The sequence below is a fragment of the Diadema antillarum genome, unplaced genomic scaffold, assembly GCF_040938485.1.
Source record: "Diadema antillarum isolate AM-2024a unplaced genomic scaffold, OU_Dant_1.0 scf00000026, whole genome shotgun sequence".
Lineage (NCBI taxonomy): Eukaryota > Metazoa > Echinodermata > Echinoidea > Diadematoida > Diadematidae > Diadema > Diadema antillarum.
The window spans coordinates 1,384,561-1,396,845 of record NW_027270915.1 but is presented as its reverse complement, the minus strand read 5'-3'; the positions used below and the strand labels follow the sequence as shown (position 1 = coordinate 1,396,845).

The window sequence follows — 12,285 nt, the reverse complement described above, 5'->3', positions numbered from 1 at the left end:
TTTCTTCAAATCAGTCACTATCTCGGATGTCTTATCTAGAATATCAGTAGCCTTGTTATTCTTTTTCCATATTGCAGTCATTGCTGTAAAACCAAACATTCTTGGCTTGAAAATTTTGAAAATTTGAGCCAAGGGCAACTTTTTCGAGCAATGAAAATTTTACTGATATGCCACTGGCTTTCAAGACAAAAACTTCCACATGCATTAATATGTTTATCTTGGCTCCTCGCAAAATACAAAAGTTTCATGCAAGCAAGAATTTATAATTTTACAGAACTAGATGTGTTCAAGCCAGTTCTTGTCCCATTTTATGTTGTATTTAAAGTCAACCCAGCTCGGTACATTGAGCAGGCTTTGCATCAAGTTGTTTAGTAAGGACTAGTCTTCATTCCAGGCTGTCTCTGGTCTTGTTCTCCCCTGTCCAGATTGCCCCTGAACAGGGCCTGCCTCCACTTACCCAGCCCTCGGAGGAGAGGATGCGATGCGAGCAGGAGGCCAGTCAGATGGTGCACGATGCCAACCTTGTTCTGGGAGACCGGTCCATCAAGAGCCCAAGACTGAACGACCTCATCGCTAGCCTTACCTCACTCATGCTGCAAATCAAGGTATGGTTTTTTAACCCGATGAAGACTAGTCCCAAGTATACTTGGGCAGGTGTCTATGGGCAACGTGTGTTTGAGCAAAATCAGCTCATCCTCCATGGGTTAAAGGGGAATTGGACACCAGTCTTTGAGGGAAATTCTCAACCAGTGTAAACTTAGTCTGAAAAGAAAGAGTACCATTTTGCAAGCATAATACTGTAAAAGTGGAAATTTTAGGGGTGTTGAAATTTTTTGCGCATTACGAGCAACCCAAAACTAGCGCAAAAATAAAAGCACGAAATTGTTTTTGCTCGCCATATGTTCCAGAAGTTGATGTCTTCATTCCGTGGAATTAAAAACCCAAAACCTTCTTACCCTGCTGAGCGCAGAAAATTAGGCGCGCAAAATATCCACTTATACGGTACTCCAATTCCACTGTCAGAGAGTTTTTTTTATCGGTCACTCGTCGAGAGCAAAGTTTTTGCTTCTGGCCATTCATCAAATGATAGCCAAAACAGTCTTATGAATCGGACTCACTTGTGTTAACTAACCTGTTAGGCAGTGTCAGACTTGACGGGCATGTTTTGATGAAAGTTACTGTAAAACGAGGAATGTTCGCGTGCATTTTAATTTCGCGAGCGCCAAGATTCGTGAAATGAAAATGCACGCAAAAGTTCTTGTCTACACTACATGCATTGAATGCTGGTGGCAGTTCGCGAAAATTTCATGCCGCAAAAAAGGCCATCAGCACCAATTCGTGAAAAATTTATGCCGCGAATATATCATGTTTTACAGTATAAAGTTTTGAAGTTTTTCTAATTAAAAAAAAAATAATGCTTGAAGCATCAATATGAATACTAGTACATGAATACTGAGTAAAAGGATATCTCATCACCCTCACAATATCTCTTTGATTGTGTTGATGAACACCGAGTGCACGATGACCTACACATCCCAGTGATGCAATTTTCTTTTTACTCTTCCAAACCCTGACAGATATTCTTTCTCTTACTAATGTTGAGGTCTCTTAGATAGTACAAAATTTATTATCCTGCAATAGTCATATTTTTCATAACTGCAACCATGCATTCTCTGCATTCTAGCAAATTTATTTCAAGAAAGATATTTTTAAATAATAAAACTGATGACGTTGGTGTTTGTGAAATCTTTAATATTATATCTGGAGGTCCTGTTATCATTTGAGTTCGGTTTTGGCTGAATTATAATAGCTTGATACAGTGCACTCCTGTTATCTCAAACACAGGTTAACAAAATTCTGGTCACAACGAAGTGAAAATTCAGCCCACAACATTATCCACTCTTTGTATTTTTATTGTTTATTTGTTTCGGTTATGAAAAAAAAAAATCGATGTAACGAAAGATAACCGCTGGTTTCGAGGACTTCGTTATAATGGGAGTCCACTGTATTTATGCAACTATCAGACTTTTTTGTTTGTTTTTAAATGCTCCAGCCTGCTTCATGAACGTCTGTAGGCTTTTCAAAAGATTCAAATATAGAGGGGGAGGAAGAGAAAGACAAAAAGACATTTCAAAGCCAGCAAACCAACCAGAAACCATCACACATGTTTGTCTTCTCTCCGCCATGAACTTTGCTTGTTTTGGTCCATTGCTCAAGGAGAACGGCATTTAAAAGTTTTCCCTCTTTGTCGTCTTCTTTTGTCTTGCAGTCTCTGGCCAAAGGTGACATGAATTCCGTCGGCTACAGCTCCCTGAACGAATCCATCGCTGATCTGAAGAGGAAGATTCATCCTTCAAACCTCAAGTGAGTGGTTGCTGTTCAGTCATTCATGCTCAGCATGATATGCAGTTTATTTTGTTCTGATGATAGTAAAGTGTATTCATTTGTTATGTTTATAACAAAAGGACATTTAATTTGTGCAGCAACTGTTAAAATACAAGCATAACAAAATTCCTGTCATAACATTATTCAAACTCAGTAGTGTTCTTGATTAAAAATGTGAGTTTTGTTTTTAAACTGGTCCTAAACTCATTAAATTCAAGTACCGGTAGCTGCTTGGCTTACGAACAGAGGAGGATTATTTTACACTTCAGGAATAAAATCAGGTTGGTACGTATAACCAGCAGTGTTATTAGTAAAAGGGCCTGAGACATTGTCAAACTTTTTTTGGTTGTTCGATTTATTCAAACAAAAACAAACAAAATAGAAATTGAACTTTGCAGATTGACTGGCATTACGATGTGTAAATTTATGCATTATCAGAATGCTATCATATGATCCTTGAGAATTGAGCCGTTTACTCCCAAGGGATATATTAACAAATATCATGCTAATAAAGTGCTTGTGGAGTAGTTTAATTCTGGCACTGTTGTTAATGGGGGGGGGGGGGGGGGGGGGGGGGCGGGGAATGAGTGTGGCAAATATGGTCACTAAAATGCATTTCATTATTCATTTCCAACCCTAGTTTCGTCAAAGGTTCATAGTTATTCAGTATCAGAGACTTTCCCGACATACATACATGTACAGTGCACTCCCGTTACAACGAACACGGTTATAACGAAATTTCGTTATAACGAAGTAAATCTTCTGGTCCCAAAATTATCACCATTAAAGTCTATGGTACAAAATTCGCTTATAACGAACAGGGTTATAGCGAAATTTCCGAGCGCCACAGACAAAGAAAAACAAAAGAAATGTGCTCCGTTATAACGAAATGCGAATTGCTTTCGAAAATACGTAGCGGAACAAGGATAGCGTCTCTGCGTGGGTGAACGCTTCTCACCACTGTGTGTTCGCTCCTTGTGTCACGCACAGTTTCTGAGGGGAACTTGCGTGTATTATTGTAATACAGTTATCCCATCACATTTCACATAGCTTTCCAGTGTATGAGTATTCAGCAAACAGAATATGATATATATTCGTGGTTTCCTTGTTTTCGTTATATATTGTATTTGTTCGGTTATAACGAAATTTCATTATAACGAAAGAAAACTACCGGCCCCGAGTATTTCGTTATAACGGGAGTGCACCGTACAACTTCAATCCCTCGGCTCAAATTTTCCAGACTGGGTAGATTGTGAAAAAGTACCTTTAATAAAATATTATCTGCTGGATCCTCTTCTTACTACAGGTGCTTTCAGAACAACGTGGAGGTACACATCGCCCACATACAGAGTGGTATGAGCCAGATGGGTAACCTACATGCTTTCTCAGAGCGCCACGTACCGTACTGAACGCTGTATTGAAGGTACACAGACTGCCTGGGATTGGAGCAGAGATGGGATCATTCACCAGTCTGGTTATTGGATGCTGCACTCCATCTGTAATGTAAATGATGGCTTAATAAATCACGGCTGTCCGGCAACGTACAAACTGGGAAGGCAAGGGAATTAGGTGGTTTGTCTCCTTTGAGGCACAACTAGCCTCAATTAACCCTTTGCATGCTCTGATTGCAAATTGACAGAGAAAACCCCGTAGCCCAGGAAACACCATTCAAAGCCCGTGGCACAGAAAGGGTTTAAGGTGGTGTGCCCTCGTCAGCAACATGACGGCCAGGAATGGTAGTCTTCAGAGCAGACCCTGAGGAATTCACAGTGATGGACGAGAGTTGCTGTTACATCATAAAGACCAGGGGCGTGTTTCATAAAGCTGTTCTTAAAGTTACGCACGACTTAAGAATGACTGGTAATCAGTTCTTGTGCTGAATTATTGAAATTTCTGATAAGTATAGTACATCAGAACTGATTATTAGTCGTTCGTATGTTGTTCGTAACTTTAAGAACAGCTTTTTGATTTGATCTTCTCCTCTTTTTTCTTTTGTCGAAGTGAGAATACAAAAACTGTTGGTTCAATTACACACACCTTCTTAGTAAGATTATTTGTTGACAGAAAGGAAGGGTGATATGATTATTAAATGTCCTGAACATGAGTTATGTGTAGAGTTACACACCAAATGTTCAAAGGTGATCGGGACAAATATTTTGTACTATAGAGGGCGTCCTTTTCTGCTTAGAGAGGATTGACAACTGCCAAAAACCCAACTGAAACAAAAACAATGAAAACCTATAAAAAAAATATAGATGAAATTTAAAAATAAAAAATATAAAACTAGATAAATTTTTTCTTGACACTTTGAAAATGCAGATATTCATATTCATTCACTTTCATTTGGTTTACTTTGCATTTTGATAGAGGCCATAACAATAGCTTGAACAATTGTTGTTTTTTTTGTTATGTCGGGTCTCTTGTAATATTAGGGATTGGTAAAAAAGAAAAGAATGAATGGGACCTTCAGAATTCCGTGTTATATCAGGGCTGTCTGCTGTATTTGACCTCCTCATAACGAGGTGCAACTGTGTTATACTCAAACTGATGATCTCAGCATAGTAATGTTTAGCACAGTCAACCTTGCTGAAGTCGACCTTGCATAAATCTAATAATTGAAGTCGAAGGTCTGTTTAAGTCCTGTTCTGTTTAATTCTTTTGATTTTAATCCCTCATGAGTCAAATTTTCTTTAAGTTGAAGCTATTTGTACAATCCAGACAGATTTGACTTGCGTAGGGTTGACTATTTATGGGCCCTTCAGGGATGGCCCTGACGGTCAGACAAAAGTGGGCTGTCAAAAATAAATATGTGAAAATTCATTGTTATATGATTTGTCATTCAGCCAGTCAGAATTCTGCTATAGATTTTAATTCACCCTTGCTACCCTTGCATTTGAATGTAAGCTGGTATGCAAGAGGTTTCAGCAATGTGTATTTTGCAAGTTGACTGTAATTTATGCTTTGTCATAGTTTTATGTATGCCCTCAGCATATTATAGTCATTTGGATTTATTTACACAAGAATAATGTTATGTTGTTAGGTTTCAGACTAGATAAGTGTGACTTCTGACCCCCATTTTATAAAATGGCAACTTCTTGTCACAACATCCAATTGAGAGCATAATTTTTTGTCATTACCATGACACTTACCTTTCCTGCGGAGTAAGAGCTAGCTGTTATTAATATGGAAACAACTTTATATGAAATAGGGAACAGGTATCTTACCAACTTCCTTGAGTCCTCCTATGTTATATCTAGACTGGTAGATTGGCCCTGCTCTGGAAGGAACAAAGTTGACGCAACTATCAAGAAAGAGAGAGAGAGAGAGGGAAAAAGCATAAAAGAGAGTCTATATATAGATATACATATACATAATATTTATTATACTTATTCAGGAAGATATGTTACATAGAGTAATGACTGTACAATTTCTATTGTTGGATTTGATTCAGTTATAAATGATGTATTAGATACTTTTTTTTTTTAAAGTTCATCTTCTGCCGTATTATTGAAAGAAGGAAATACATCATATTTACAAGATTGCTAGCAAGATTGTGAATTAGTAAAGGTGCAGAAAAAAATGACAAAAGGAGCAAACTTAATACTCAGTGGAAAGCCTGCCAATGCCTTTGGGAATAAACCACAGTGTGATGCCATTCTGTGCTATTCCATTCCAACCTGCTGCAATTTGCTATGTGTGGGGCTAATGGTAAATCTGTGATGTCCTGAGTCATACACACCTTAACCCACTGAAGACGAGTCCTGAGTATACTCGGACAAACGGTGTCTATGGGAAATGTGTGTTATACCAAAATTAGCTTGTCCCCAATATCAGTTTACTGTAACTTTAGACACAGAAAGAATTTAAAGGGATCATACAGTTTTGGTTGAGACCTCATTTCAGGTTTCTAACATTTTTTGGTGAGATAATGAGAAACCTCTTATGAAATATGAATGAGCATGTAATTCTATGAGGAATTCAACCTTTATTTGATGAAAATTGGTTTTGAAATGGCTGAGATATCCAAAAAAGAGCGATTCTAGTAAAGTGTGGGACACACACTTTATTACGATCGCTTTGTTTTACTTTGTTTTTGGATGTTTCAGTCATTCCAAACCTGATTTTCATCAAATAAACTTTGAATTCCTCTTAAAATGGTATGTTCTGTACTATATCATAAGTGTTTTCTTGGTATCTCGCAAAAAGTTAAAAGCCCAATTCTCATCTCCACCGATACTGTACTATCCCTTTAAGCCTGTCATATTGTTTGGAAAGCTCATTTCACTGATAGTTACCCATAGGTCAGTAGATGCTTTGGCTAGCAAAACTTACAGGTTAATGCCCCCCAAAAAAGAGAACAAAAATGAATTTTATATTCTTTGGTTATATCAAGCACTGATGAAGAATATGAGATTATCTCATGTTATAATACCTTGTGTTAGGAAAAAATAGCTTAGGATGTTGGGAATCATTTTTATTAGTCTAATTGGTGAACTGATTTAGGAAAAAGGATCCACTTGCACAGAATTTATGAATTTGTCAATCTTTATTTGTATTGTAGTTACGGACTTATGTTACAAAGATAAATTTAGAAGTCACCTGCAGGGATTTAAATATGCTACCATCGATGTCTTTAATCTCCTATTGTGTATTATATTCTTAATAACAATTGCTCAGATATACACAAAAGACCCAGGAGTGTTTAGAAAGAGCCAGGAAACAAAGGACCAGGACCAAGTCAGGACAGTTAGTAGAACATGAAGTTTCATTTTCAAGTAGGCTTTTAGTCCTTTCATTCCGACAATTAATTAATTTTGAAAGGGATACACTGTACTTGCATTTGAAGTTCTCAGTCCACTAGTCATTTGCTGGTCAGTTTGTTTGCAGTTTATATAAAATTGCTCTAGAAGGTTGACTCTGTTCCTGGATGATATCTGTCTAATAAAATATTTTTGTATGTTCCTCCCCATTTTTCCCCATTTTTGAGTCACTCTTGTTGATCAATATTATACCTCAGTTTATAGCTTGTGAAAGTTGTCTGAAATTTGTACAGCCTTCTGTGAATGGTTGATACGATTATTTTATCATTAGCTGCCTCTGAGGGATTATTATTCAATCTTTACATTTACACACATACTGCTAATCCAGCAAATTACATATGGCTGTAAAAAAGAAAATGACGCTGCATACATTGTATCACCTTATTTCTGCAGGTGGTCGAAAAATTTGAGAAGTGAAGAAACTTCATTATCTGTAATTTACTAAACTGCTTACAATGTCCTAATTCTTTACTAGCACACAGTTACAATCCGCATGTGGATTTACTGAACAGTGTGCAAGTTGCAGTTGTCACCATGCTGTACCCACAACAAGAATTTCAATGTTTCAGTTTTGTGCAGAAAACCATTGGAGGCAAACTTTGATGCAATAGGGTGAATATTGCATGACAGGTCAATATTAATTTGTGTCTGTTGGGGGATATTTAGTATGTCACACCTTCTGTTAAGTAATATAGATATGTAGTGCAAAATGTCTTGGGGTGCAGATATTGAGGGATCAAACACTGACTGTGGGATTGTGCCATTTTGTGCTATCTGTCAAGCTTATTTTGATTATGAATTGCTAATTGCATACATATCTTTGGTAACTTTTCTTCATCTATTTTGTTGTTGAAATGAATGTCATGCTTTTATTGCTTTGAATTGTCATGAGTGACATATTATGTTGAATGTTTGTATATTTGATGTAAACTTGTACATAGTGTAAGATGATTCATGGAGTTTCTTACAAAAATAAATCCACTATTTCTGAAAAAATCCAGAAACACGCATTCTTCATGGATTGCTTTGGTAAGTCAGATCTGACATGAAAAACCCAAGTGTGATTTGATTGAGATATGGGGTTGTTTTATTAAGAACGCCTGGCGATCAGTTCTGATGTGCCATACTTACCAGAATGTCCATAATTGAGCACAAGAACTGATCACCAGTCGTTCTTAAAGGTAGGGAATCCCATTTGCATGCCTTAAATGAAGAGTTGTATAAATACAGTGGTATGTTGAAGAGAGTATCATTTTAGAAACTCCCATAAAGTATTGAAAGTGGAAGGTAACATTTAGTACATTTTTTTGACCGTTAGATTTTGAATTGAATTTTTTTCGGGACTCACCGTAAATTCCAGTACATTACTAGGCTACCTTTGCAGACCCATGCACTGCATGTGTGTCCATCATGTATATTTTGTGAAGAAAGTTCATCAACACTTACAAACAGTTCTATATACATTCTTGCCACACACTCTATATGTTATTACATCAGCTCTTGTACTGCTACGACTGCATGTGTGTCCATCATGTATATTTTGTGAAGAAAGTTCATCAACACTTACAAACAGTTCTATATACATTCTTGCCACACACTCTATATGTTATTACATCAGCTCTTGTACTTTTAGATTTGTGTTTATAGATAACAAATACAGAAGACTGCAACAAAAAGGCTTAAGTGTGGCTGACACACAGAACTACTGAGTAGTTGAGTTTTGTGCATCATTCAAATTTTAGATAACTGTTGACTTCCAAATTTCTAAGCAGTGGCCTATTAAAGTAAGTCCCCTGAGGTTCATATTTAATGTTTTGCTGCATTTTGGGAGGTCTGTACAAGGTATCCCCTACCTTTAAGTCATTCCTAACTCTTAAGAACAGCTTTATGAAGCACCCCCAAGGTTGGTTGATTGTTTTTCTGCAGTGACATAGTAAGTAGAAGCTACATGATGCAGGTTGAAGTTTTAGCAGTACATGTATTACACTGTAGTTGTAAAAGTGATCATGAAGGTTTGTTCAAACATTGATGTCAACTCTGTTTGCCAAATTTCAGGAGGCAAAAAGACCTTTTCATGTCAGAAACAATGAATTCTTGTGTATAAATGTAGCGGGTATTATGTACTTGGAAATCAGTTGATTGTACGCGGAAGAGAGAGAGAGGGAGAGAGGGGGAGAGGGAGAAAGAATTGATAAACATAATGAAATATATTCTGTTGAAACGATGATAGATGTCATCAAAATCAAACAGGAAGTAGAAAGTTACTGAGCGATGGAAGTCTTTTAATACATATATGTCAATAAAAAAGTTTTACTCCCCCTATTAAGAACAAACAAACCCAACAACTGATATTAGGAGCAACGATATTATGCAGAGGCCCTCCACCCCGCCCTGCCCCCCCCCCCCCCCCCACACGCACACAATCACGTTCGTCTCGTGGGGGGGGGGGGGGAGGTGGGGACCTCTTGGAAGAATGAGAAACGAGAGAAAGGAATCACAACAGATGTAATGACACTTCGGGGGATCCGTTAAAATCTAAAGCAGTGAGCAGCAGCCTGCAGGGATATGGTCGACTATTAACATATATATAAACACTGTAGTCATTAGCGAATGCTTACGTCGACAGCCGCAGCCTACAATCAGGCTAACTCACGTCTGTGCCTACGTTGAGGATTCAATACCCCGACGCTAGAGGGCGCTGCATCGTGGGCATGTTCAGTGCCGATAGGGCTTACACGGGTAAATAATAAGCCCATAGAGACGTGTGCTAAAATTCAAATTTCAAAGAATTCTGTAAAATAGCTGGGAGAAATGGGGTGTTTCATTTTCACTGACCTGGATAAGTGAGCTATGCCCTGTCATCCATCAAATTTCCAAGGCGGGTTCCTTGGCTCAAACTCTTTCCAAGGGTCCGCAAAGCCAGATTACGAGTTCTTTTCACTCAAAAAATCACCTATTCTCCGTGCACATGCAATGAAAATATATAGTCCCTTCAAATTCCATGAGAAAAGCTTTTATCTTCAAACCAAAATGCAGTTTGATAGAGGAATTCATACTCAACATCTGCAGCTATTCAATTTTATGCCAAACTGCATTAATGATTTTTAATTAATATTTTTCTTCATTTATTTTGGTATCTTTGGTACGAATTTGTGAAAGGGTCTATTATGGGACATTCCATTTTATTTACAGGTGTGAGCCCTATGCGGCACTGGGCATGTTCAGTGGGGTGCCGCAAGGGGTCTGGACTCTACTTTTTGGGCCATTTCCTGTCTCATTCATGTTTCGTAATTTTGTGATTGGAAAAAAAAAAATCCCCATACTTTCACCAGAAGTGTGCACCAGGCTGTTGGATTTCACTTGTAAGAATGCAAATGCTCCCTTGTGTGGCAGGGGGGATTCCTTGCAGCTTGCTTGGCCCTCCCGCCACCTCCTCCCCCCTCCCCCCCCCCCCCCAATTGCAATCATAAACTGCCGAACGTTTCCGATGTGGGAAGGCCCCTCCCACGCCCGCCCTTCACTCTGTCCACTTCCAGAGTCTTCTATAAGAACAAGGACGACCAAACGGGTCAAGAAATGACAGGCGATACATGTTTCAGCCACGCACAGTGTCCTATTCATTCTCTTTTAGTCTGGTAGGAATGGGGGGTCCCCATGCACCCTCCGAACACATTTTTTTAACTTACTTTTTTGTAACCCTTAGGGTGTCTAGTTAATGAAATTTTTTGTTCCCAAGAAAAAATCGTGTCCCATGGGGGTCATTGGCGGCCATCTTGGCAGCCATCTTGGATTTTCAGGGAAAATCATGAATTTCCATAACTGTTGAACTACACAGCATACAATTACAAATAAAGCATTTATTCAGGATAAATGTGACATGAGGAATCGATTGAAATTGTTATTTACATGATTCAAGCAAGTTTGAAACAAGAAAAGCCTAAAAATATGACAATTTCAGTGTCATTTACACCGAAAAATACCCAAATAGTTTTACTTTTGAATTACATAACATACAATAACAAAGAAAACATTTCTGCAGAGTAAATACGGCATGACGATCGTTTGAGATAGTTATTTACTTGATTAAAGCAAGTTTCATACTAGAAAAGTCAAAAATAAGCGAGAAAAACTAGTGTCTTTTACTCTAGAAATTGACCAAATAGTCCATATACATAGTACATGACAATCTCATACCTCACAAGAGTGACTGACCACTTTGTCTTAATAGTCTTGTAGTAAAGGGGGATCTTCATACACCCTCCTTTTTGGTATCCCTTAGGGTGTCTATATCATGATTTTTTTTTTTGTTTCCAAGTAAAAATCGTTTCCCATGGGGGTCATTGGCGGCCATCTTGGATTTGCGTGGAAAATCATTAATTTCTATAACTTTTCAACTTTCCAACATACAAGGACTGATAAAACATTTCTTCGGGGCAAATGTGGCATAAGGAATCGATTGAGATGGTTATTTACATGATTAAAGCAAGTTTGATTCAAGAAAAGTCCAAAAATATGAAAAATTCAGTGTCGTTTTTATCGAAAAGTACCAAAATAGTTCAACTTTTGAACCATACACAACATACAGGGACACATAAAACATTTGTTCAGAGGAAAGGTAGCACGAGGAATTAATTGAGGTGGTCATTTACATGATGAAAGCAAGTTTGATACAAGAAATTTCCAAAAATATGAAAAATTTTCATGAAAACACAAAATGTTCAGTCGATTTCAAAAATGTAGCTGGCAAAATGTTTTTATTTAAACTTATTTAAGGCTGGGTTATAGAAGCAGTTCATTCAAATGTATTTGTTTAATTTTCACTTGACAGCCGGAAATCTACCCCGTGTAAAGGGACTGTTATACCAATGTGGATTGTTGCTACTTTTATTTAGGAATATTTGCATATGAATCGCTTTTCTGCTTACAGTCTGTATTCAAAGTCAACAAAATACAGTTCAAATTGATTGGAATTAAGTTTTTTCTTTTCAAATTCTGTTAAAAGTTGTCTGATACAAGACACAATATTTAAGCTGTTATCAGAAGACAAAGTGATTACATCCTGTGACGTGTGTATATGCTT

The 12,285-nt window shown here is 37.6% G+C and overlaps 1 protein-coding gene across 1 annotated transcript in view; it reads left to right on the top strand.

Annotated features, from left to right (window-relative positions):
- LOC139734381 (protein lin-9 homolog) overlaps positions 1 to 4,631 on the top strand; it is a 31,607-nt gene extending 26,976 nt beyond the window's left edge. Inside the window, 3 exon segments of the mRNA XM_071645173.1 lie at positions 426 to 605; positions 2,270 to 2,364; positions 3,692 to 4,631. Coding sequence (XP_071501274.1) covers positions 426 to 605; positions 2,270 to 2,364; positions 3,692 to 3,794 — 378 coding nt within the window. The 3' untranslated portion in view covers positions 3,795 to 4,631.
- Positions 4,632 to 12,285: the final 7,654 nt, after the last annotated feature.